This window comes from Diprion similis, chromosome 1, assembly GCF_021155765.1.
Source record: "Diprion similis isolate iyDipSimi1 chromosome 1, iyDipSimi1.1, whole genome shotgun sequence".
Taxonomy (NCBI): domain Eukaryota; kingdom Metazoa; phylum Arthropoda; class Insecta; order Hymenoptera; family Diprionidae; genus Diprion; species Diprion similis.
The window spans coordinates 67,179-89,652 of NC_060105.1; the positions used below are offsets into that span (position 1 = coordinate 67,179).

The following is a 22,474-nucleotide window of genomic DNA, read 5'->3' on the forward strand; positions in this document are numbered from 1 at the left end:
TCTTTTAATGGTAGCTAGTGATATTTTCGAGGTTCGGTCTTTTACTTGGTTTGTTGAGAAAAAGAATGGTTTGGACCAAACGAATAAATTTGTTTGCGGATGGCGGCAAAACTGGTTTGTTTATACTGTCGATTTTATCCCATCAGATCTTTCTTTGCCTAAACAAAAAATTATTCACATCAACACCGTATATTTTTTCTCACCCGCAAAAAACAACATTTCGTGGAATCAAGAATTTTTTTTTTTCTCGCGAGAAAAGTACCCAAAGTGTATAACGCCGATTCCCTTCCTTTTGTAATACGTCGTAGTATATCGGAAACGTTGATTACTTTTTTCACGTGCTAATCTGACTATTTCAGGGGTCGAAATCTCTCATGAAGTTGGCCCCAGAAAATACAAGGGGTTCAACCACTGAAGATAAAAATTCTGCGCATATTAACGTCTTTTAACAATAAATAATGTTTGAGCGGTTTTATCTAAAACTTTTATTTCATTACCGATGAATCCTGTAAGGTACTAATTTTTGGGAGTTCAACTTGGGGGATGACTTGTACCCCTTGAACGGCCGAATTAGCATGGAAAACAATACATTTCCACATGTCTAATGATGAATCCTATAAGGATCCTATAAGGATTCATCATTAACTATATACTATAACACATCACAAAATGACGAAAATTTGTGAGGTAAATCTTGAGTATCTTCTTGATCACTGGTCAGTGTACTTCAAAGAGTTGAACAATAAAGCTGTAATGATACTGCATTTGGACAAAATTGTATAAGTATGAACACGCTTTTGGACAGTAGCCCTTCTTAAGCAAAATCGTAAGCAAGAAGAATCACATGAAATAAACTTCGCCAGGCAACATGATATTTTTTATTGTACTGTTTCCCTCATGAATACAGACTGATTATTGAACAGAATTTCAGGGCTCATGTCTTCCAATTGTTTTCTACAGTCGAAAAAGGAATTATAATAATCAATCTTATCTTATCATACATCTGCAACTTCGCAATCTATGTTTATGAGTCAATTGGAGTGGCTTGTGTTAATAGTACATTTTGTAACAAGTGCGTCGATCCAACGCTCGAGTTGGAAAAATTAGTTTTTGATGTAGTGGGTGGCAAATGCCTCACAAAATTGCATGGATTGGTTTAAAAAAATAAACGCAATTTCATAAAACCAAATAACACAGTAACGATACTGGAGGAAGGCATTGGCTCGGAGTGAGGCTGAGGGACAGGAGGGAGTCTAGGGGCAGAGCCCCTGGCGGGGGTGCAAAAGCGCGCGACCGCCATGGTGTTTTTTCGTTGATGCTTAGGAGCGCTCGCTCGAGCGTTGATATGTGCAACGAAAAAGGACACAATCTTGATCTTTCGCTTGTGCAAGAGTGGCGGGATACACAATGCGAAGCGTAGTTTTGCATAGTATTACCCTTAAGTTGCGTATTTTACTTAATAAGGATGATTTCCGGATATTTTCATTGTACCCCCCCCCCTCCCCCCCCCCCCTCCGGCAAGGCATGAAACCGGCATTATACACCTACAAAAGACGGCGTGAAATAGGTATTTTCCGCCCACTGCATAAAAAAAAGATGTTCTATATACTCAGTACACGCGATACACGGGTATTATACACATTTTGGGGCAATTATTCAACGAATGGGTCACCCAGAAGCTAATGTAAGCACACTAAAAACGTCAGTGCACATATTTGTTTGTCAGTTGGATTGGTTACTCTGACTATAGTGGGAGTTTGAACGAGCCGTTAAAACACTGGATGTGAAACTAGTTTTGTTATCTTACAGAAAGGTGCACACTGATACTGCTTTTGATTATTTCACATATTATAACTAATCGCGAATGCGGTGAGTCCCACGCAAACTCTGAGCCACGTTTCAAGTTTGTACTTTCAATTCTCTCTTGGTTAATAAACGTTGCACATAGTTGTAATAGGTGTACGTGAATATCCTGTAGGAAATAATTACCTCACGGCGAAAAACGATATACATCACAGGTTTTCAGACCACGTCCCTACACGTCGTTATATACCAAATGCAGGTCTGGTCGGGATTAATAAACATGTATGGAAATATGTATGTACAGACAGAGTTGCCTCGTGTGTCGAGAATGGGAAAAGCTTAGCGTACGCTAAGTTACGCATAGAATGATACAATAATTCACAGCGTTGTATTCGTGTTTACAATTACGGTAAGTACGTCAGAGTGGTATTTGTTTGGAGGGGTTCCATAACTTCTTTGATTGACTTAAAGGGTGAATTTCGCCTTAACCATACCTTATACACCATTTTGAATAACTTGCATAGAAAACTATTCTGAGAGACAACGATCACGCTCAGTATGTACCCTGGTATTTTACGTTTGTAATTACGATTTATCAAGATTTTTTTTAAAGCGAACCAATCGAATTCGTGAATTCTATCACTCGACAAGTGCACGGGGAACGAGGGACGTCGACAAGCTTCCGACTTGTTGTGTTGTTACTGTGTTGTGATACAGTTGTGACTGTTACGGATAAACAAAATTTGAATCAGCTTACGTACCTATCAATATTTATACACCCGACATCATCTTTTATGTCCCGTCGTTGGGCAGATCACATTTCAAGCTCGTATTCGCTAAGCTTGCCGCTTCGGTCGAGGCAACGCGCCTGACAGAGGAATTGTCAGTATCACTTCTTTCGGAATAATTTCGGTTATCGCAGCTCGCTTCGTGGCTCTTATCCTGCACAATATTACCCTCCTGATGTTCCGAGGAAGGTATTTCCAATGAGTCGGAGGATATCCGCCTGCAGGAATTATCAAATTGATCAAAGGTACAACTCGGCGGCTGCAATTCTCGCGGGTCACGGGTGTTGTTGAGGGAATCCGAGCTCAGAGACGGTAAGTCCAAGTTTGTTTTCATTTCCAAGGAATCCGAACTCCTACAAAGAGGATCGCATCTCTTGTCAACGGCGTTATCATCACATTCCAACGAATCCGTACTAGTTTCCATAATGTCTTGATCTTTCGGTTGTACCTGCACCACACGGGACTGGCCTTCGTTTAGCCCGATCGCACAAAAATTATCGGCCGCTTCGATTAGCTTGCTTTGTCCTGGGCCTATGTTAACACCGGGGCCCCTAGAGTCTGTCTCGGTGATATCAATCTGTGAAATATCTTCCGCCGTGTCATCTTGACGGTCAAATTTCTCCACGTTCGATTGTGCAATCCGAATAATCTCGTCGATCTCTCTGATACGCTTCTCGTAATCGTCGGAACCCGACGTGCTGGGATTAAAAGATGCCGGGGTACTCGATTCTGCCTTCGCTCTTGCTAGACCTTCCAGCTTATATCGATTTTCGGGACTTTCATGGTCAAGAAGATCCTCTTCCTCCCTGGCTCGCAGCTCAATCATGTGGGCCTCACGGCAGGCTGTCTCCAATCCTTCGAAATCCTTCAACGAGGACAGTGATACATCATCACCGTGACCTGACCGACCGGCGAGATAACGCCTGGGTAGACTACCATTGTTTATTGAATCCTGAGAGCCGCAATGGAACTTTTTCGAATTTTCCATTGCCACGGCATTCTCGAGGCTCTCGAATTCTTGCAAGGAGCTCAGTGATAAATTATCATGCTCGGACGGCTTGGTAAAGTATTTTCTTCCCGCTAGTACATCATACTCAGGCGTGCTTCCCAGACTCCCACGTGCGCTACCGATGCTTCCAACCGATTCCTTGTGACTTCCCAAGCTTCCAAAACGGCTGCTACCCGCCTCGAAGTCGGTTATCTCCTCCTCTTTTATGTCCTCCAGCGGGCCACGATCGTAGTCGATCTCGTAACCACGGGCATCTGTCTGAAACTGCATCTCCACCCATTTCTTTCCGCCTTCGTACTGCTCGTCATCCGAATACGATTGGGAGTATAAATGCTCCTCGTTTGATACCTGGGGCGGGCTGTCCTCTGATTCGAAGTCAAACAATTCGTTATTTCTAACTTGCAGCTGGCTCGTCGGTTGCGAGTGATCTTCGCGCTTGGTGTTCGTAATCAAGTTCTCTACCTCCCTGTCGTAAGTTTTGACATTTGCGGACACTATACTCATACTACTTATGTGGATACTTTTTCCCTCGGCGTCGAATTCCTCCGCTTCTCGGCCCACCTCTTCTATAACGACAAAGTCATCGATAATGTCTGGCTTGTCGACTAACTCGAACGAATCGCTATCGGGGGAACGGCGCTCTTGTTTCTCTGTATTGTCGATGACCGTTTCTAATGATATTCCAGATGCTGTGGATGTGGACACACTGGCCTGTTGTATCAATGACAAGTCCGGCCTCTGCTCGAATCCCGTGAATTCGATTTCGGCATCGGTTACCGTAGCTCCTTCCTCTGCTCTAACGTCCATTGTGTTTGACTGAACGATACTGCTGGAACCGCCGGCGTTCGTTGCCATCCAATTCTCGACGATAACAGACTCTGACTCTGCCAAACGGCTGGATGTATTATTGGCTGACACCCCCTTATCCCGGGAGGTAACCTGAGTACAGACACTTTGGATGCCATCTTCGTCTACGCGAGACGTCGTAATGTCGACAGATTGCATATCGCCATCTCCAACAAATTCACTCTCAACAATCAATGTCGTGGACGTTGCGTTGTCGATGGATTTATTATGTAATACATTTTTGCTATTGGAATATTGATGTTCACAAGTATCCATCACGACTGAGCCGATCTTCTCACAAGACTCGTCGTCTTGGTGAAATATCATTTCGGAGGATCTTTTCATACGGGATGTCGCGACAGCTGACACGTTCGTTTCCACGATATTGCAGGCGGCATCACTTGGCGCTGGTAATACATTATCGTTGTCAGGCGCGTGAGAAGCTTTCAACACGATTGTTGCACCAACGCTAACTCCGTCGGTTTCAAGAACATGATCAACGCTTTCGTCGAAATCGTCTCGGTCCAAGTCGCTCTCCGAAGGCACTAGTGTTTCCGAAAGCTCGCTAGAACTTTCGATACTCGCCAAATGTCCAGAACTCTCCGAATAAAGAGATTTTATGGATTCCCTCGAACTCAATGAGCTGATTGCGGTGTGGTAATCTTGTGAGGTGGGTTTTGACGCCGATGAATTTTCAACCGACATCAAGGCTGTCTCGTATTCCGATGCGGTTCCCGAGAGTATTCCCGATTGCATTGCCTCAATGTCCGAGGAACTTGGCCTGCTGCCACTTCCTATTTCATAGTCACATGAGTGATAGTTACTCTCACCAGAACTGGAACCGATGTCGGTTTCACTGTCTGATCTGATCTTTTTCAGTGCTCTCTCCGGTTTATGTCTTCTCCTTGGTGCTGGCTGAGGGGGGCACATCAAGAAGCTGTTGTCTATGGTCTCTACGTCTGAACTCGATCTGCTGGCTGGTACAGGAGCTGTGACGGGGACGGGGACGGAGACGGGGCCGGGGTCTGCAGCGGTGGCGGGTACAGATGTATCGATGGGGATCGGAACCGAGCAGTTACCATTTCCACTTAAATCAGTGGTGGGTGGTTTCTCAACTTTTGCATCGATAACAGTCTCGCGTTTCAGGATCTCGATCTCTTTCTTGGACTCTGATTTAAAATCACCTTCATCTGTCTCCTTTGTGATTGCACCACTGTCTTTTCGTAGCTCCCTGCTAACTAATTCAAGTTTCTTGTCAACATCTACCTTCACATCAGCACCAGTGCTTCGTAACTTTGCGACTGGTGAAGCTGCCCCCGTGTTTTCTGTACCATCGTGTTTGTTTGGCTGATCGTTTGCGGACGGTGCTTTGTACAGGAAAGGTAATTCATTCGGTATCGATTCCGACTCAAGTTTGAATTGAAACTCCGAAGGCGAGTCTTTTATGTGAAAAACCATTTTGCTATTCTCGCTCAATTCGTCAATTAAATCCTGTTTTGCTGCTTCCAAAGATTCTTTGACTTCTGCAATTTCTTTTTTCACTACCTGATCCAACACCGTGATGGCATACCTTGCACTCAGATTAATATTCGTCACTTGTAAGTCCCTTCTCGTTTTTGTTATGGTACCGGCGTCGTGGTCAGCCGTTGTGCGGTGATCGAGCGTTGGTTGACTGTCGAATATGCCGCCACCTACCGTGGTGACGTCATCATCTTGGGGCAAGCCCAGGACATGTTGAATTCTCTCATTGCCCGAGGACACTGTACACTCAACTGATTCCATGCTTTTTTCGGTACTTCCCGACGCGTCCCCCGTTAAAGTTTTCTCTGTCCTATTGTCAGTTCCACACCACCCTAAGGCAGTATCATATTCGTATTTACCGTCGATTTCTCCTTTCATCCCAACTGTTTCCTCCTTTCTTTCTTCGGCCAGTTGCATCGGTGATTGAAATTTCGTCATCTCAAAGTAACCTGTTTCATTCGCACCTGTGCCTGTCACCGGACTAGTCTGCTTGCCTGATTTTTTCAAGGTATGTTTTTGGGTACTGTAATCGTCATTCACCAGTTTCACCGGGTTATATCCTACTTCTTTGTCAGTCGGTGATTCGACTTTGGACGTTTCCATGGCAAAGTGTTCCGTGGGAGTCTTGGCGTCAAATTCTTTTTGCAATGTTTCCATCAGCTCTTGACAACTAATATCCAAATTATTTTCAACGAGTTCACTCTCCAATTGCTTATCGCTTACTGGGATAACTGTAAACTTGGTCTTTGGAGTTTCCTTTTGACCTAGCTTTATTGGGGTCCCATCATTCATGTTCACATCCTCGCACGCGAAGGGGCGTTCTTGATTCTGATCAATTGGTAGTATCACATTTTCGTTCTTCATCCCTTCAAGGCTGAACTGCTTCACCACTGACTCGTACTCTTCCAGCTCCTGGTTGAATGCCTCAGAAGGCTGCAACGACTCGGATATTTCAATTTTCTCATCTCCAATCATCCAATTTACAGGTTTTATATCCAGATTTTGTATTCGCAGTTTTGGCAATATCGAGGTCTGACTACGAGCTTCAGCGTCATTGATCTTGGGATCAAACCCCATCCCGTAGTTGTTTCTCACGTAGTCGTCAACGATCGGATCATCGGTCAAGTTTGACTGCTTAAAAAGTGTATTTGAACCGATAGTTCCAGCTCGTTCGCCGCAAAGCTTGCCACGTGAAGTACTTGCGAGAGTACTAGCCCCTGAATCATCCTGCACTGTTGTGGGACTGTGGCTAGCCACGCAACGCTCGTGGGCGGCCTCGTTTGTTTTCCACAAAATCGATTCTCCCGTAACATTTACTTCTACATCTGTAGGTTCCATTATCTCCAATACCCGAGCGCCCGACATTCTCAAGGTTGCCGTGTCCCACGTCGCCAGATCGTCGAATGATTCTTTCCGCGAAAAGGCTATGGCTCGACCGTCCTGATCGAGAATATTTGCCACTGCTTGCTGCTGCATTTCTTCCAAATGACACTCAGGTAAACCTAGTTTTCGTCTATTTCCCAACCCATTCGAATCGATCTCTATAGAGTCTTCCGCCTCCGTGTGATCTGACGCGGTGCTAGGACTTATCGTCATATCTTGTTCATGAAACCACCTCCCCCCCGAGGTTTCAGAAGGGAGGCTCCCTTCTCTATTACGAGATCCCGGCGAAGACTCCTCGTCTCTCGTCAGTTCCTCGGTTATACTAATGCTCTCCTGTTTCGATTCCCTGCCAAGTTTGTAGTGATTTAATTTCGCGTTGGTCAGTTGTTCCTGAGATGAATAGTCTTCCACTTCTCCAACGCTTTGAAACACTATGTTCTCTGCAAGAATTGACGTGCTTTCTATTTCCGTTTCTATAGATCGAATTATCGTTTCGGCGATTCTTCGAACTTCGGATTCCTTCGTTAAGATACCATCGTCGTTATGAAAGGTTTCCACCTCCGCTGTCGGTTCATTGATTGTTTCGCAATCACGAGATTTGGCTAGTACTATTACTTCATCATCAACATCGATTCCAATTTTTTCTGATTCTCTACTGGCTACGTTATCGATTACTGCAGTACGACTTGACAACGCTCCTTGCGCAAATGAATTGTCTGCATCAAAAGTCGTGGCAGTACGTTCTGACTTTTGCTCCACCTTCACAGCTGAAAAATCTGTGCATATTCTGACACTTGCGTGAGCCGTAGTTTCCCCGAAACTGCTGATGTTTGTTGCGTCTATAAGAAAACCATGTTCATCCTCAAGTAATTTGACTTTCTCTTGTTGCATACTGTCAGAGATTGTCGTGCTGGCTGACCCTTCAGCTATAAATGACTTACCATTGTCAAGCAGTTTCACAGACATTTCCCGTTTCAATGTCATCTCCAATTCTTCGTTATTGCGATAGATTTCTTCCACACTTTGCGTCGGCGTCTTTTTTGCCAATGTTGACTTCATTCTTCCGTTTGTCTTTTCTTCTACTAATTCCTCCTGTGTGGCAGTAATAAGTGCCATTGCCGTGATAGCAGACATTTCCGGAGAGATGGTTCCTTTCTCTCGCGATGTTGCTGACGTCCTATGATCGGCAGTTGACTTTATCGACGTAAATTCTGCCATGACATTATCAGATATGTTTTCACTCAAGTAAGACGCCTTCGTCGAATCGGCTCCGAAAGTATGGTCCTTAAACTTCTTCGACTCAATCGTAACGTCCGTCAGGGAAATTTCGTCAGTAGACTTGCTGACAGAAAGACGCATCGTTTCCTCGGCCCTGAGCGACTCGACGACTCTGTGAGACACCTGGCTTGCCTGAGTATCCTTCGTCGTTACTATCTTGGATGAATCGGTCATATTCAATGCAGCTGCTGGGAAACTTTCTTTAGGACTTTCTATGGCCTCGGTGTGAGCCTCATACTCGGTCCTGTATCGATGTACGAATCTTTCATCTGTTTCTGTCTTTGATGCTTCAGCAGTGCGTCTTGGTATACGCGATTCCGATTCTTTTCCATTGGCGATACCCGCGATAACTTTACGGTGAGAGGTCCTCGGCCCTGCCTTGAGCTCCGGTTGTAGCACTGATGTGATTTGTTGATCGCTGGCAACGGGAATTCGACTTCCCGCATTGTCTTTGCGTTTCACTGGTTGTGTCTCATGTTCCATCTTCGTCAAACCAACGTGTTTCGGGATTCGTGAGTCACATTCCTTCTTCGTCGTGTTAATTTTAACCGAATTCCTTTGATCCCCAGATATCGCTGGCACATCTTCACTGGTGATTTCACTATCTGAAAATTCGTGACATGCCTTCGTTTCACATTGCCGTGCCAGTCCTTCGGACTGTCTACTCGTTTCTGTGATTACCGATCTATTGGCTTCTTCCGATTGAAATTCGTCAGTCAACTTCAGCTGATTCGACGCTTCGTCGGCACCGACGTCCAGAATAGATACACAAATTCTCTCAATTTGTTTTCCTTTATCACGATCATTTGCCGGTAATGCAGGTTGGCATTCCTTGTTGATCCGAATAGATTTCGTGTCTTGTTCCTCCGATGGTTGCATACTTACATCTGAACCAGTTTCTAATGCAATCTCTGCCGTTCTGTGCTCAATATTTTCAATGTGTGTGCTAGACGCTTCTTTGTCGGCGTACTGCTCGGGGATGGTTTCATCACCCAGTGATCTCTCAACGACATCGCGGTGCTCGAGATTCAAATGATTTGCATCCGCCTCACTGCGTTCTACCAATTTCAACTGTATCTGGTCCGCGACTGAATCAGCCTTGCCGACAGCCTCATCGATGTCTTTCCACAGTTGACGTGACGCGTGTTGTCTCTCACCCACGAGAAACTCCTGACAGATTGTAATCACTGAGGTGGGTGATGTATTGGCCATACGTGGTGATACGTGCGATATGTCATTTAATGATACTAAATTGTTACATCTGCTACTGGACAATAATTCTTTTACAACGTCATCACTTGCAAGAATTTGTTCTACTCGTCCGTCATCAGCTCCGTAATCTAATTTTGAATTGACGTCTTCACGTAACGTTTTTATCGGCTTTCCGCGCTGCATCTGTTCATCGTTCGACGAGGTAAATGGTGTTGTTTTTGAGTTTACGGGTTCCAAGCTTTGAACGCCATGCAGATCCACCACCGCTGATTCACTACATTCTTTTGCCGCGTTACACATGTTATTGGCAACGTTTATTATAATGTTATCAGTCTTACTTGGCACTACGCTGGCGTGTTCCTCGTCTCCCTGACGTACACCGATTAAGCCTTTGTGAGAAATCTTGACGTCCAACTGCTGTTTCTCCCTTTTTGCCGCCCTTGCTTTGTTTATCGCGTCAAGATCAACCTGTGCCTTTGAACACAATGTAGTCTTCGCGGGTGTCATTAATTCCCTCTGAATCTGCTCTTCGAAGTAATGGGCCTTTTCAGCTACGGAACACTCGGAAATATCCGGTATATCAATGGAATTTTTCCGTTCTTCGCCCTCCATCCCATCACCCTCCACTATCTCCTCAATTAATTCTTCTTTCTCTTGTATCAACAAAGAGCCACTCTTCGTAAGCTGACCACTAATGTCTTCTGTTGCTAAGTCCACGTTATTTTGTGGAACTTCCAAGTCCGATAGGTCCATGCTGCTGATGCTTCTCTGCTTACCAATCTCCTCCCAGAACTTCAGCTTCTCGGAGTAAGTTTGTTTTTCAACATCGGACGGGGCATCATCGCTTCTTTTACCGGCGTCTACTTTATTAAGGTAACTAGCATCTACGGTTTCTAGGGGGCAAGCCGCATTTTGAGCAAAGAATTCTGTGATATTGACGGCATCTAGAACAACCAAGAAATATCCTCGTATTACTTTTTTTTAATTACCAACCCATACAGAGTTATACAAAATGTATACCCCTGTATATATATATTAGACTGTAACATTAATCAATAAAATGATGTTGGCAACCAAACATGTGATAATGGGGCTTGGCAAGTGTAATGATAAACCTTTCAAGATTGGAGTATACTTATATGCATGTAAAGGTTAAAGGTACACCATTCCAACGTATGTCGACCGTCTATAATAATACTATATCTACGCATACGCCGGATAATTTTATATTATACATTGCAAGTCTGCGTCTATATTATACCTGGATTCAATACTTTTCTTGACATGCACGTGCAGGTATTATTTTACATGTGAATGGGGTCAAAATATAGGAACGCGCCGCTTTACATACACAGCATAAAGATGGAGACTTGCATAGTTGTTTCTGAACTGAAGATGATTTCGGCAATGTATACCGCACCTATTGTCATCCTTCGCCATTTTACCATATATATATATATGTATATACATATACACCTACATATACAGTGGCGCTCAAAAGTATTTTGACAATAGAAAATTCGTTATTATTTTCATGCATTATTTTCCTTATTTTTCTTCGTTACAACTTTTTTCGGTAGCGAACGAGCGTTAATTTTCTGCAATTTTGCAGAACATCGAATTTCTTTCAATAAAAGATATTATTTAATTTTACACTTCATATTTTTTTATAACTAACCTAATTACTATATTTATCAAAATAGTTTTGAGCGCTACTGTATGTATGTATTTATGTTAGATATACTCTTGTCCGTTGGATCTCTCATATATTGCCAGACGGATACTTTGCGTACCATACAACATAAATTGTTAATGCACATACATACCCAGAGATTTTTCTTGGAAGAACCTGCTCGTAGCGCGTGCGATCAACTTGCTTAATTGTGATTGGCTGACATCTGTGCTTACAGCCTGAAGCATAAGCCTTCATTGACAACTGTCAAGAACAAATTCCTTAGAATCGACCGCTTGACAAAATGTCACAACAAGACCGACAAGACTTTACGAAATTGGCTACACTTATAAATTATACGAGTAGCAATTATTGTTCAGCAGGTCCTTCCAAGAAAAATTGTCGGTATATAATAATATAATGTAACATAATGTGAAGGTACACTACTCATTGGCATAATTTACGATCTCGTTTAGCCCAATAATTACAGTCGACTTGTTCCCTAAGTGAATATCATGTTCTGCAGCTTTACGCGCGCCATGGAGCGCTATACATCACTCAATATCCTCGACGTCAGTATGCCCATCGGTGGCACCGTCGTAAATCGCAGGCTTGTTGACGCCCAGACGTTGACGAGCTTCGTCAATCATGTTCAAGCTCCTAACAACAATCTGCGACGTTGTCGCAATATCGATATCTTGGAATATTTCGTCGAATGTCTGACGAGTACCGATAACCGCGTCCTCTTCATCGGATGCGTCCATGTCTTCGCTATCTGTACCCGTAGCCGTAATCACCGGCGGAGGTTTAAAGTCATCTCCGTAGTCGCGGTCACCATCAGTGATAGGTTCGGTGGCGCTCTCGTCAACAGACAACTGGTTCCTGACTTCAATTGAAAATGGGCCGTCACCCTCCTTGGTTGTTATCCTCTCGCCGTTCAAGTCAGCGAATATGTCGGTTCTAATCGGCACGTAAATCGGCCGTCCAGAGAAATCCTCCTCGCAGTCGTCACCGTCGTCCGATAAATCCTCACAATCAGTTTCACGTAGGTGTCCAGAGCTGTTGATTACCTTCAGTATATCTTTATTGGCGTCCACGGTGTCTTCATCATTTTGCGACAGCTCAGGTTCACTGCTGTATATGTCATCGCAGTCGGTCAAAATCTCCACAAAACTCTGCCTTCTGCTTTGGTTGGGGGTCGATAGTTTAAGTTCACGTAAATCAATATCCCGGGTGTTTGTCTTATGACAATCGATTTCATCCGTCGTTACGGAAATGGTCGGATTTGGCATGTCGATGTGGGTGCACATTTCCTGCAGATCTGTCGCCGGTACGACGATAACGGAACGTGGATTCAACAATATCAACTCACCTTCGGAGTCTGTATCAGAGAAGTGTAGCGAGGAATTGTTCGTCAGAGCGTTTAATCGCCTGCGGGCTGTTCGTGACTTGCGTTTCGGTTTTCCCGCCGGGCCGCCCGTCGATTTCTTCAGCTTTGGTTTCGCGGGCAGGAGATACGACATATCCCCAGTATTTTTTGCGTTGAATAAATCCGCGGTCTCCGTAGCAAAATTGTCGCTCTTTGTGTTCGTCGAAATACATGCAGGACTTACCGTGATCCCGCAAATTTTCGATTCACATGCTTCGGCCTCTTGACGAGCCGAGGGTGCCTTCGTGAAGCCATCCATTGTACTAGGTGTCTACGTGTATGCGCGATCGTAGAGCGTGTCCTCAGTTCCAAGACTTTTTTTTCAGTATCCACAGCGCTTCCTCAGCGACCTTACAAGTTATCCAAGTGCGATGATGCTATCTATCTTATATTATTGCAGTATTGCACGTATATTGTATAAACGTTTGTTTAAACAATGCCAATATTCAGTACTATGTACACGCGTTCAATCATTTGACGATGCACGTCAATACGTTGAGCACTAAGCTGTCGTATGGGTGTACGTTCCTGGTGTTGAATATCAATTTTGCCTACTGGGGCACACGCGATGTCGCATTCAAATGACGGCTCTTGCCGTACTGAAGTTATATGCATGATACTGCCATGATCTAGTCTCATTCTGTTAAGTTTTAATTAGATTATAGAAGCCATAGATTATACTCGGGCTGTAACTCAATTATCTCATTCACGGTCAAATAATGCAAATACCGATAACTTCATTAGTGCGGTCATAGAATACGATATTCCTTATATTTTTCGTTCATCCAGTCTCTATCGAAAGTATACATATACATATTAAACTATTGGCCGCTGAAACAACCGGCACACGACACTAAACCACAACTTTATTTATGAACATAGATATATACGAACGGATATACGAAAAGTTTGAATTAATTATTGTTATTCTTTAGACATACTGTACATTGACAATAAAATTTTCCATGAATTGTCGCCTGTAGAATACATAAAGCGAATTATCATAAAGCTAAACTTACAGCTGGGGCCTCCGGATTAGCTAATGTCATTATACTGCATAGGTATGTGCCAAGTAATACATCCGTATAGTAGATGATATTTACGTTCTCAATCTTCCAGATTATTCGCGTCGTTACTCTTACTCACTTCGTGGTAGCTATTTGTAAAATCCACCTCCGCAGGTATACCTATACATATACATTTCTATGGACGCGGGATAACGGGTTTTCTCTAAATGATGTAACATCCTTCGGCGGAAAACAAACAATTGGATGGACGTGGTGTGATCTTAAATTGAGAAGTCAAGGAACGCCAAAATTTAGCTCACATGATTGATAGCCGGGTGTACAGCTGCGCACAGTACCGCAGTCAGTACAATTACGGTATCAGGCGCCGTAAACGTAAATATACAAAGGCCTGTTAGCATACCTTATACAACATATAATACACAAAGGCGTGTTATTAAACGATTATTTTACAGACATACCTCTTTGATCATCGTCATGCTTGCCGCGGACCGATTTCACTTCGTGCAAAGGAGATGCGACTACGGCCTTCGGATAGTCGGATTTTTCTTTGCCTTCTGCTTCGTATTCAGACGCGTAGGAGTCAATTTTCTGACAAATGATGTTTGAGTCCTCGATATCTACAACAATTTTTCATAATCTTCCATTTGGTATCAGTACTATCACCCATTGTTTATTATATATCGATATTATATTTCATTGCCATCATACACGGTCACGCGACGGGCTTCGTGCAAGCATTACGTACGAGGACTGACAAACCGATAAAAGTAGCTGTAAAGAGCGTCTGAGAAAATTGGCTTTTTTTCCAGATGCTGTTAAATGTTTCGAAAAACATACAGTATGTATTTTAGTATGCTACGTACTTTTAGTGTGCTACGGGGGTATTATTCGAGATGGACTTATTGCACAAGAATGTGATTCGACACGGAGTTCAATCGCCACAGCATTATATCAACTGTTGAATAACTCTGTGTCGGATAATAATCGTGCAGGTTACCGCCATTTTTAATAAGGCCTGAGGCGAACAATGCCGTATCGAGTGGTGCTGTGTCGCATAAGGTCTTCACTCAGAAAAATACCTCCGTTTAGATTTAAGAGATCTCCATTTGAGCTCAAGTTATGAAATCCAACCCCATGAAATTTTGAAGCATTGGGATTCCACAATACAGTAGTCCTTCAAAACATGAAATAGCATTCATTCTTATAGCTACATTTATCGCCAGTGCCTCCATCCCTCTCCCATTACCGCTACCGCGCCATGTGGGCTCCTATCAGCGGTATAACCTACACCAATACTGGCAACCAGTAGCGAAAAATTATAGCTAGGCTAAAAGTGTTCAACTCACCACTTTCCTTGTCAAACCTGAGTTCAACCTTTTTCTTTCCAAGTAGTTCCGGTAGTACGATATTTAATATACAAATAGGCTGCTGCGACGGCTCGCCTTTGGCAACCTTAGGCTCACGCATGAACAACATCCTTGCAACCGGATCTAGCAGCGGATCCTTGACCTTCGCGTGAAAGGATAGTCTGTTTTGACGGAAAGCCCTGAACGTGAACCGTAGTTGCACCCCAGATTTCGTTACCGGTGTTAGGTTACCGCTGAACTCTATGTAAAAATCTTTGCCGTCGAGCGCCTGGAACGTTAACGTCTTATCATTCCTGTTGCAGATGAATAAACATTACACGACGCTTAGCATTCATTATTTAGCATTTAAATCCTGCATTCACTGTGCACATTCCAGTACCGCTAGCCCCCCCGGTTCTCTTATAAAGTTATAATCTACTTCCATGCAGGATCAAAACAAGTTGGCAAAGCTATTCTGAATTTGCCTTGGTGAAGCGGGCTTTTGACAATCGTGGCAAAACCAAACAACGCTTCGTTGAAGAACCGGTTAATTTTATTTAATTTCAAATGACTGCTACTCGGCTCTGACTGTTGATTATTTTAAATTTTAGCCTTTTAAAGGCAGTTCAGTCAAGAAAGTCAAGATTTAATATTATTCGGTGCAAAAATAAGTAGTCCACTTATACGCCCCCCGACTTCCCCTACAACAAGTGAACAAGGTGCGACAAATTCTGAGATCTTCGAATCTTTGGCAAAATTTCTGTACGCAATTCCATTTTCTCGTTCGTTTTGATTCGAGGCCAATTGCGAAAATTTTTGACAGTGTATCATGTCATATCAACCTCGAAATCCTAAGCTTTTCATCTCAAGCATTTTTCTACACAACTCATTTACCCGATTATAAGCTTGATGATTTATAATCGTACCGTGTACACCGAATTTGAAAAAAAACTTGTGATCAATTACCTCTACGTCTCGGCTTTTTACAATCTCAAGAAATTCCTCCTGTCTCTCCAAGGTATGCAGTCCTTCTTTGCCATCGGTCATACACAATATTCTCAACGTAGCCTCAAGCAGATCCATTCGTTTCGAATAAATGACGAAGCTAGACATAAATACGTCATAATTAGTCAATTTCGCAAGTTGAATTGCGCATGTATATCGGTACATACGGTATAATTTGAAAACTTGCCGAGTGCTAAAGGACTGGAGCGATGGCGGCAAAAATTATACTTTGGACAAGAATGGCACTTGAGAAAATTGAAAATAAATAAGTCATAATCGACCGCAAGCTTGTATATGACATTGCTCGTATTTCGTTTTTATTATTACTTGTGCTGTCAATGCTTCCGAATGAATTATCTAAATCCATTTTCCGATGGGCGATAGGTGTCTAGGTATAGGTATAAGATCTGTGCCGTTAGTATTTGATGAAGCTAATGCCTAATCAGCACGGCGGGCGGCCTCAACGCACCCAGAGCCAAATACTCGAGGTGTATTTAAGCTAAGTGCGCTTCCAGATCACTGGCTTTCTGTGCAAACTCGACCAGTACCAATTGTAAGCCCTACCGCCATCTCGAATCTGATCTGTAATCTGTTTTAGTGCTATCGACTCAAATCTAAAACAACTCAAATTATTTCACTTGTTCCTCTCAAATCCTTATGATGCATGAATTGGATTAGCTGAAAAAGTTGAGGTGCAAATGTTTTGATTTTTTTAAGAGAAAAAAATATATATTATATATATAATATATTTGGCTGCCGAAACCCCTTGCAGACCGTTACTCGACTAGCTCGATAAATGCCACGTTACAAATACCACACGTTTGGCACACGAAATATCAAGTTTTTGAACGTCATTTAAAATGACGAAAAAAAATTTATTTCACCCCTGTCTACCTGATTAAAATTACCGCTGTCTAATTGCACCTATAATACTCTTGAAAGTTTCAGCCCTAGGGCCCTACACTATTTGTACGAAACAAATGACCTACACAGGGGTTACGTGAACCCCAGAACTTCAAATCAACGCTGCTAATAGACTACTTGTCGCAGATGGTTTTTTTTTTATTCGAAAGCTGTAAGAGTAAAGAATAGAATTGTATATGTAAGAAAAACCTAATATGCATTTTGCACCGTGAAAAATTTGATTGATCAAAGCAACAAAAGTGATTTTGGCAGGCCGTAGAAATTATGCGGGATTAGGGGTACCCACGTGTAGGGTCCTAGGCTTAAGTACGGTCGAAAGGAAGTGCAAGTCTTCCAGCTGAAACATGAACGAACAGCAATTCGAAGATTACCGGAAAAAATTGAAGGAATGATGGTCAGGATTCGAAAGTAACCAATTTGGCTTGGGTGTACGTATATGTATAATGACATCGGTTATAATTCCAGTCCGTGTGGATTCTTACTTCGTGACGAAGGGAACAAACAACGACTCTCTGTAGAGTTCTGTCGCCATTTTCGGCACCTCTCCGATGTTCCTACAATCCATGAGCCAAAACCTCGCGGAGACTGTAGTTGTAAATGACACTCGATCGTTCATGAAGGTCAACGGTGTCGACCCTGTCACATCCTCCCACTGAGCATCGCTGGTCCCACCTTAAAGTTATATTTATATGTATGTAGTAGACGTGTAATATACCGTTATCTTTTCAATCATCAGAGTATTGTCAATTGTTGCAGCAGCTGGGCTGTCAATAATTTTGGTTTGTGAAATTTTTTGACATTCCTAAGTTTTCCAAATCCGAAACTGTTATTTTGCGGATACCTTTAGTAAGAGCAAAAAAAAAAAAAAAAAACGTTGAACCAAAGAGTTGTATTGTTGCTCTACAAATTATACCCCATTTATTTCAATTGCTTTATGTACCTCACTCATATCCGAGTTCTGAATTGAAACCTGAGACCCGCGTAAGTAGGCCGTTTTCTCGAACTGTATTACTTGGAAATATATAGAAGTTTTCAGTTGTCAATTTATTCAGAAATTCGACACAATAACTTGACTTTTCTATGTTTTCAAAGTACTCGGGTAGAGCCACATCTCTGTGCATGTTACCATGTACATATGTAAGCGTAAAAATATCGCCAAAACATCAACACACAATGCAAATATTTCGTTTCAAGTACGCATGCATTCTCCGTCGATTCATTCGACAATAATTACAATTAGTCGCGCACATTATACCTGCGATGCTGCAAAGCAGGCGCAATGTGGGGGTTCCTCCGCCATATTGATTAATCATTCCCTTATTGGCGGCCTGAGGGGTCGGAATGGTGAGAGTTATCGGTTTGTGAAACTTCCGTCTCCTCGGCTCGATCGTGATTACTGGAGAAACCGCGACGCAGTTTCCCAAAAGTTTAGCGGTCAGCTCGTATGGTATGATATGGGCCTGCAAAACCAGAAAGAGCATCAATTATCCCCCATCTCGATCCCCCGCACTCGATCCTAATACATCGTGCTCAAGTATACCCATACCCGTGTAATGTCCTACACGCAATAAATTAAAGTGCTGCAGCAAGTAGTCGAGCGGCATACGATTTGTGATTTAGGCTTACATTTGTAAAATCTATATATATATAGATACAGGGTGATTCAGTACTCGGGGACCACCGGGCACTGACGGATTCCTTGTGAAAAAATAAGACTTAAATTTTTCTCGACAATTTTTTTTAAAGCAACAGTTTTTGAGTTAGTATATATATATATATTGTGACGTGGCGAGTCTACCAGCCCGTCACCGACCCGCACCTCTACTCCCAGGCGGCCGCGTAAATCGCTCTTAGAGAGCAGGGGAGAGTCCTACCGTGCCGCCAATGAACAACCAGAGTTAGCTTTAAGATTTATGTATTATTGCAAATGCTTTTGTTATTCCCCCGTCAAATTCTCTGAGGTGACCGCCACGGCCGCCGCCACTGCCGCCGCCGTCGCGGGAAATCGGAGGGACCACTCGACGACCGGCGCGGAGTTCGAAGCCCCGGACCCAGTAGTCGCGCTGTTGCTTGCCAGAACATCGATGCCGCCAGAGACATGCTGCTGCCGCCCAGGGGTCGAGTTGCCTCCACCTGAGTCCCTGCTAAGCCCGGCCTTGCCACCCGGCACCCCAAAACAACCGGACTCAGCCTCCCCCTGGGCCCTCCGCTGCCGAAAGGACGCTTCCGCCGTCGAGCTGACCACCCTCGCAACCCGCAGCACAGCGCGGCGAACAGACCGGCTGCCTAGGCTCCCGCCGGTCTCTCGCCAAAATCTGCCTATCACCCCCCCCCCCCCCCCCCCCCCCCCCAAACGTAGCGCCTCCGCGGGATCGCGATCGTCGAGGGCTGGCGGCCACCTCACTCTCTCTTGCACTACGCGTGTAGCTAGTCATAGATAATAACTCTCCCTTGCGCTGTGAACCAGTTTGCTCCGTATCTGATTTTCACGCTGTCTTGAGTTTTCTTGGCTTATTTGGCTTTATTCTGTGTTACTTCTTTACTGATTGTTCGCGTCTCGATTTGCGGAAAGATCTGTGCCGTCATTGTTGTGGAGCCGGAGCTGTTTGCCGTAAAAAGGTAGGCTGCCGTTACCCCGAATCTCGCTGGCTATAGATTCTCAACGGCCTCAGGCCATTTTTCCGTTTGCGACAGGTTGCCGGCCGGCTTTGGTCGGCCATTTTGTGTGAAAGCCCGCGAGCCTCGTGGTAGCTAAGCTTTTCTATTTGATTATATTGTTGATCTTATTGGCTATTCTTATTTTATAATTACTATTAGATGCTCTGGTTGTTCATTCGGTGATTTTCTGCCGTTTATTGTAACGTACAATTTGTAAAAGATCGAGTACCGTGCCGCTTCCCGGCAGCGTACAAAGTACGTGAATTGAATTGAATTGATAAATTTATTTATGCCTTGGATATTTCCTTGAGGCAAATGTGGATACAGGCAGTAATATTATTAATTTTACAAAGTATTCTCAAAACTAGTTTTTACTGAGTATTATAGAGTAAAGTAGAATAACATAGCAGTCTTAATCATTACTTAAAACTAGCTGAGACTGACGCTTCTAGCGTGAAAAGGTGACTGAAAAGCCGACTCTTAAATGACTCAAGCGATGGCGAGGATGTAACTTTAGAAGGAAGAGAATGCCAAAAATATAATGCGGATATGAGAAAAGAATTTTGAAAAATCGTGAGTGTGGAAGAGAGAGAGAGAATCTGTGAGTGAGTGTGTGCGCCCGTGCCGTTGTTGCCGAGCGTAACTACCGCCGTCAAGCAGCGACAGGCGACCGTGCCGAGATATTGTATACGAGCGAAAGAGGATTATATTGTATTTGCGAAACCGTTAGATTGTTAACGAATTTGTTTTTTTTTAATTGATGCGTATTGTTCTGAGTTCTGAAAGTGTCAACGAATTTGCCTAGCAACGATGCTTCTTCTAATAAGCGTCAAAAATGTTGTTATGTCTTATAAGATTTTTCAGAATTTTTTCAGATTTTAGAAAGTGGGGTCTTTTTTTCGAGTTTTTAAATCATAACTCAGATACGCTGGGTCAAAAAATTCTGAAAAAATTACCGAATGAGTTTTTTGTCATGTACTTTCATACAAAAAATAATCTCAAAAATCTGAGACCTCACCGTAGAATCTTGATCGTTTTGGTATGGAATGCCCCATATATACCGTGAGTATTTGAAGAAATAAAACAGTCCGAGGCCAGCAGTGTATTCGGGTAGGTTCGATGAGAGAGCGCGCCCGTGCCTAGCCTCGAAATCTTTCATTTCCTCGAATACTCACGATTATAGGTAAAAATTACTTTGTAGCTATGGTTCGCAAATTGAGTAGCACAAAATGCATTCAGTATATAACAGTTTGGGATTCGAGTCGAGTTATGAATCACAACTATTGGATAGGTATTCAGTTGGATAAGAAGTGTCGACGAGGGAGAAGAATAAGATTGCGATAGTTTAATTGAAATGTTCAATTCGTCAACTTTGACTGCCGCAGAGTTATAAGAGTTATACCTACACCACAGAGGCTGACTCCTGGTATCACATATAAATTTAAAGCTGCAAGTATTGTCATAAACCGAAATGACGGCCCAACAGGAGAAACGTAGCCAATGACGTGGTCATCTTGTACGCTACACTAATATCGAATATAGACAAGTTATACAGACTTTGGCCTCGTTAAAGAAGGCCCTAACTATCGCGAAACTCTCGCCAAACCGAAACGTTGATGTATTTCGTTTTGTTTTGTCAGAGTGACGCAGATAATACCTAAAATAGCATATATTATACTAGCAGTGCTTTTTTACAAGGCTGAACGAATAGAAATATCGTTAGGTGGAAGTGCATAAATCGATGCAGCTCAAGCCTGCTTGTTATAAGCGATGCTCGCTGATATGGGTATGCTCTGATTGTAAACCGAGATGCAGTTCAGGTCACCCTGATTTTCATTGAGGCCAAAAATGTATTAAATAACCTTGTGCAGCATAACTGGATCCTCACCTGCAAGCCAACTTTGATTTTCTTTGTCAATGCACCAGGCGGGAAGACTGCTTGTACGTGGTTCACAACGCTCGATATAAGTATTCCACCCTCAGAACCGATTCCATGTACTTCCTGCTTTATCCGCGTAATTATGGCAAAGTACTGCGGGAAGTCTGTTGTTATAATCCGAGTTATTCGTCCCGAATATGAACCGCTCATCTGGGGATCTAGGGTATACATGTATGTTATTGTTATTCCGAGTAGGATAGCAATTGTAACGAATCTGTAAAACCATGTATGCTGTAGCGAGAGAAAATCGACATTATTTCATTGACAACCGATCAACTGTATTCGGTACTCTAGCTCAAGGGGTGATGTCACCCACCATGAACCTGTAATTATTTCGTTTTCTCACACTGCAGTGGATGATTTTTACCTTAGTTGTAGTAATGGATAAAAAGTTTCAGTCTTCCGATTTAAGACTTGAATGCATTCACTATATAGTTCATACGCCTCGTATGTATATCTTCAATCAAAATTATACTTGTAAGTTTGTAACTGAAGATATCATCTTCTGTTTAGATCCATTTTCATGATTTTCGGTACTGGAGATGCGAGCAAATACAGATGTATTGCAATATACACAGTGGGCCGAAAAATGGGACCGATTCGAAACGTGAATAAAATCCGAACGCGTTGACC

At 43.1% G+C, this 22,474-nt stretch overlaps 2 protein-coding genes across 4 annotated transcripts in view; both read right to left on the reverse strand.

The window, feature by feature from the left end:
* Window positions 1-22,474, reverse strand: part of LOC124410039 (ankyrin-3-like) — a 45,298-nt gene that overhangs the window by 510 nt on the left and 22,314 nt on the right. For 2 of the 3 annotated variants that reach the window (XM_046888154.1, XM_046888162.1), the window contains 7 exons: window positions 21,791-21,999; window positions 18,500-18,704; window positions 17,727-17,916; window positions 16,282-16,420; window positions 15,316-15,604; window positions 14,428-14,586; window positions 2,565-10,784 (listed from right to left, as the gene is read on the reverse strand). In XM_046888154.1, coding sequence (XP_046744110.1) covers window positions 2,596-10,784; window positions 14,428-14,586; window positions 15,316-15,604; window positions 16,282-16,420; window positions 17,727-17,916; window positions 18,500-18,704; window positions 21,791-21,999 — 9,380 coding nt within the window. In that variant the 3' untranslated portion in view covers window positions 2,565-2,595. Of the gene's footprint in view, window positions 1-2,564; window positions 10,785-14,427; window positions 14,587-15,315; window positions 15,605-16,281; window positions 16,421-17,726; window positions 17,917-18,499; window positions 18,705-21,563; window positions 21,729-21,790; window positions 22,000-22,474 lie in introns of those variants that run through there. The other variant, XR_006929564.1, reaches the window with a different exon arrangement.
* LOC124410064 lies at window positions 11,484-13,296 on the reverse strand. Its single transcript, XM_046888182.1, has one exon. The coding sequence runs from the start codon at window positions 13,198-13,200 to the stop codon at window positions 12,067-12,069; it is 1,134 nt and encodes a 377-aa protein (XP_046744138.1). The 5' UTR covers window positions 13,201-13,296; the 3' UTR covers window positions 11,484-12,066.

What these genes read in the sequence shown, in the direction of transcription:
- LOC124410064 (XM_046888182.1), bottom strand. Translation starts at nt 13,200, where the DNA reads ATGGATGGCTTCACGAAGGCACCCTCGGCTCGTCAAGAGGCCGAAGCA.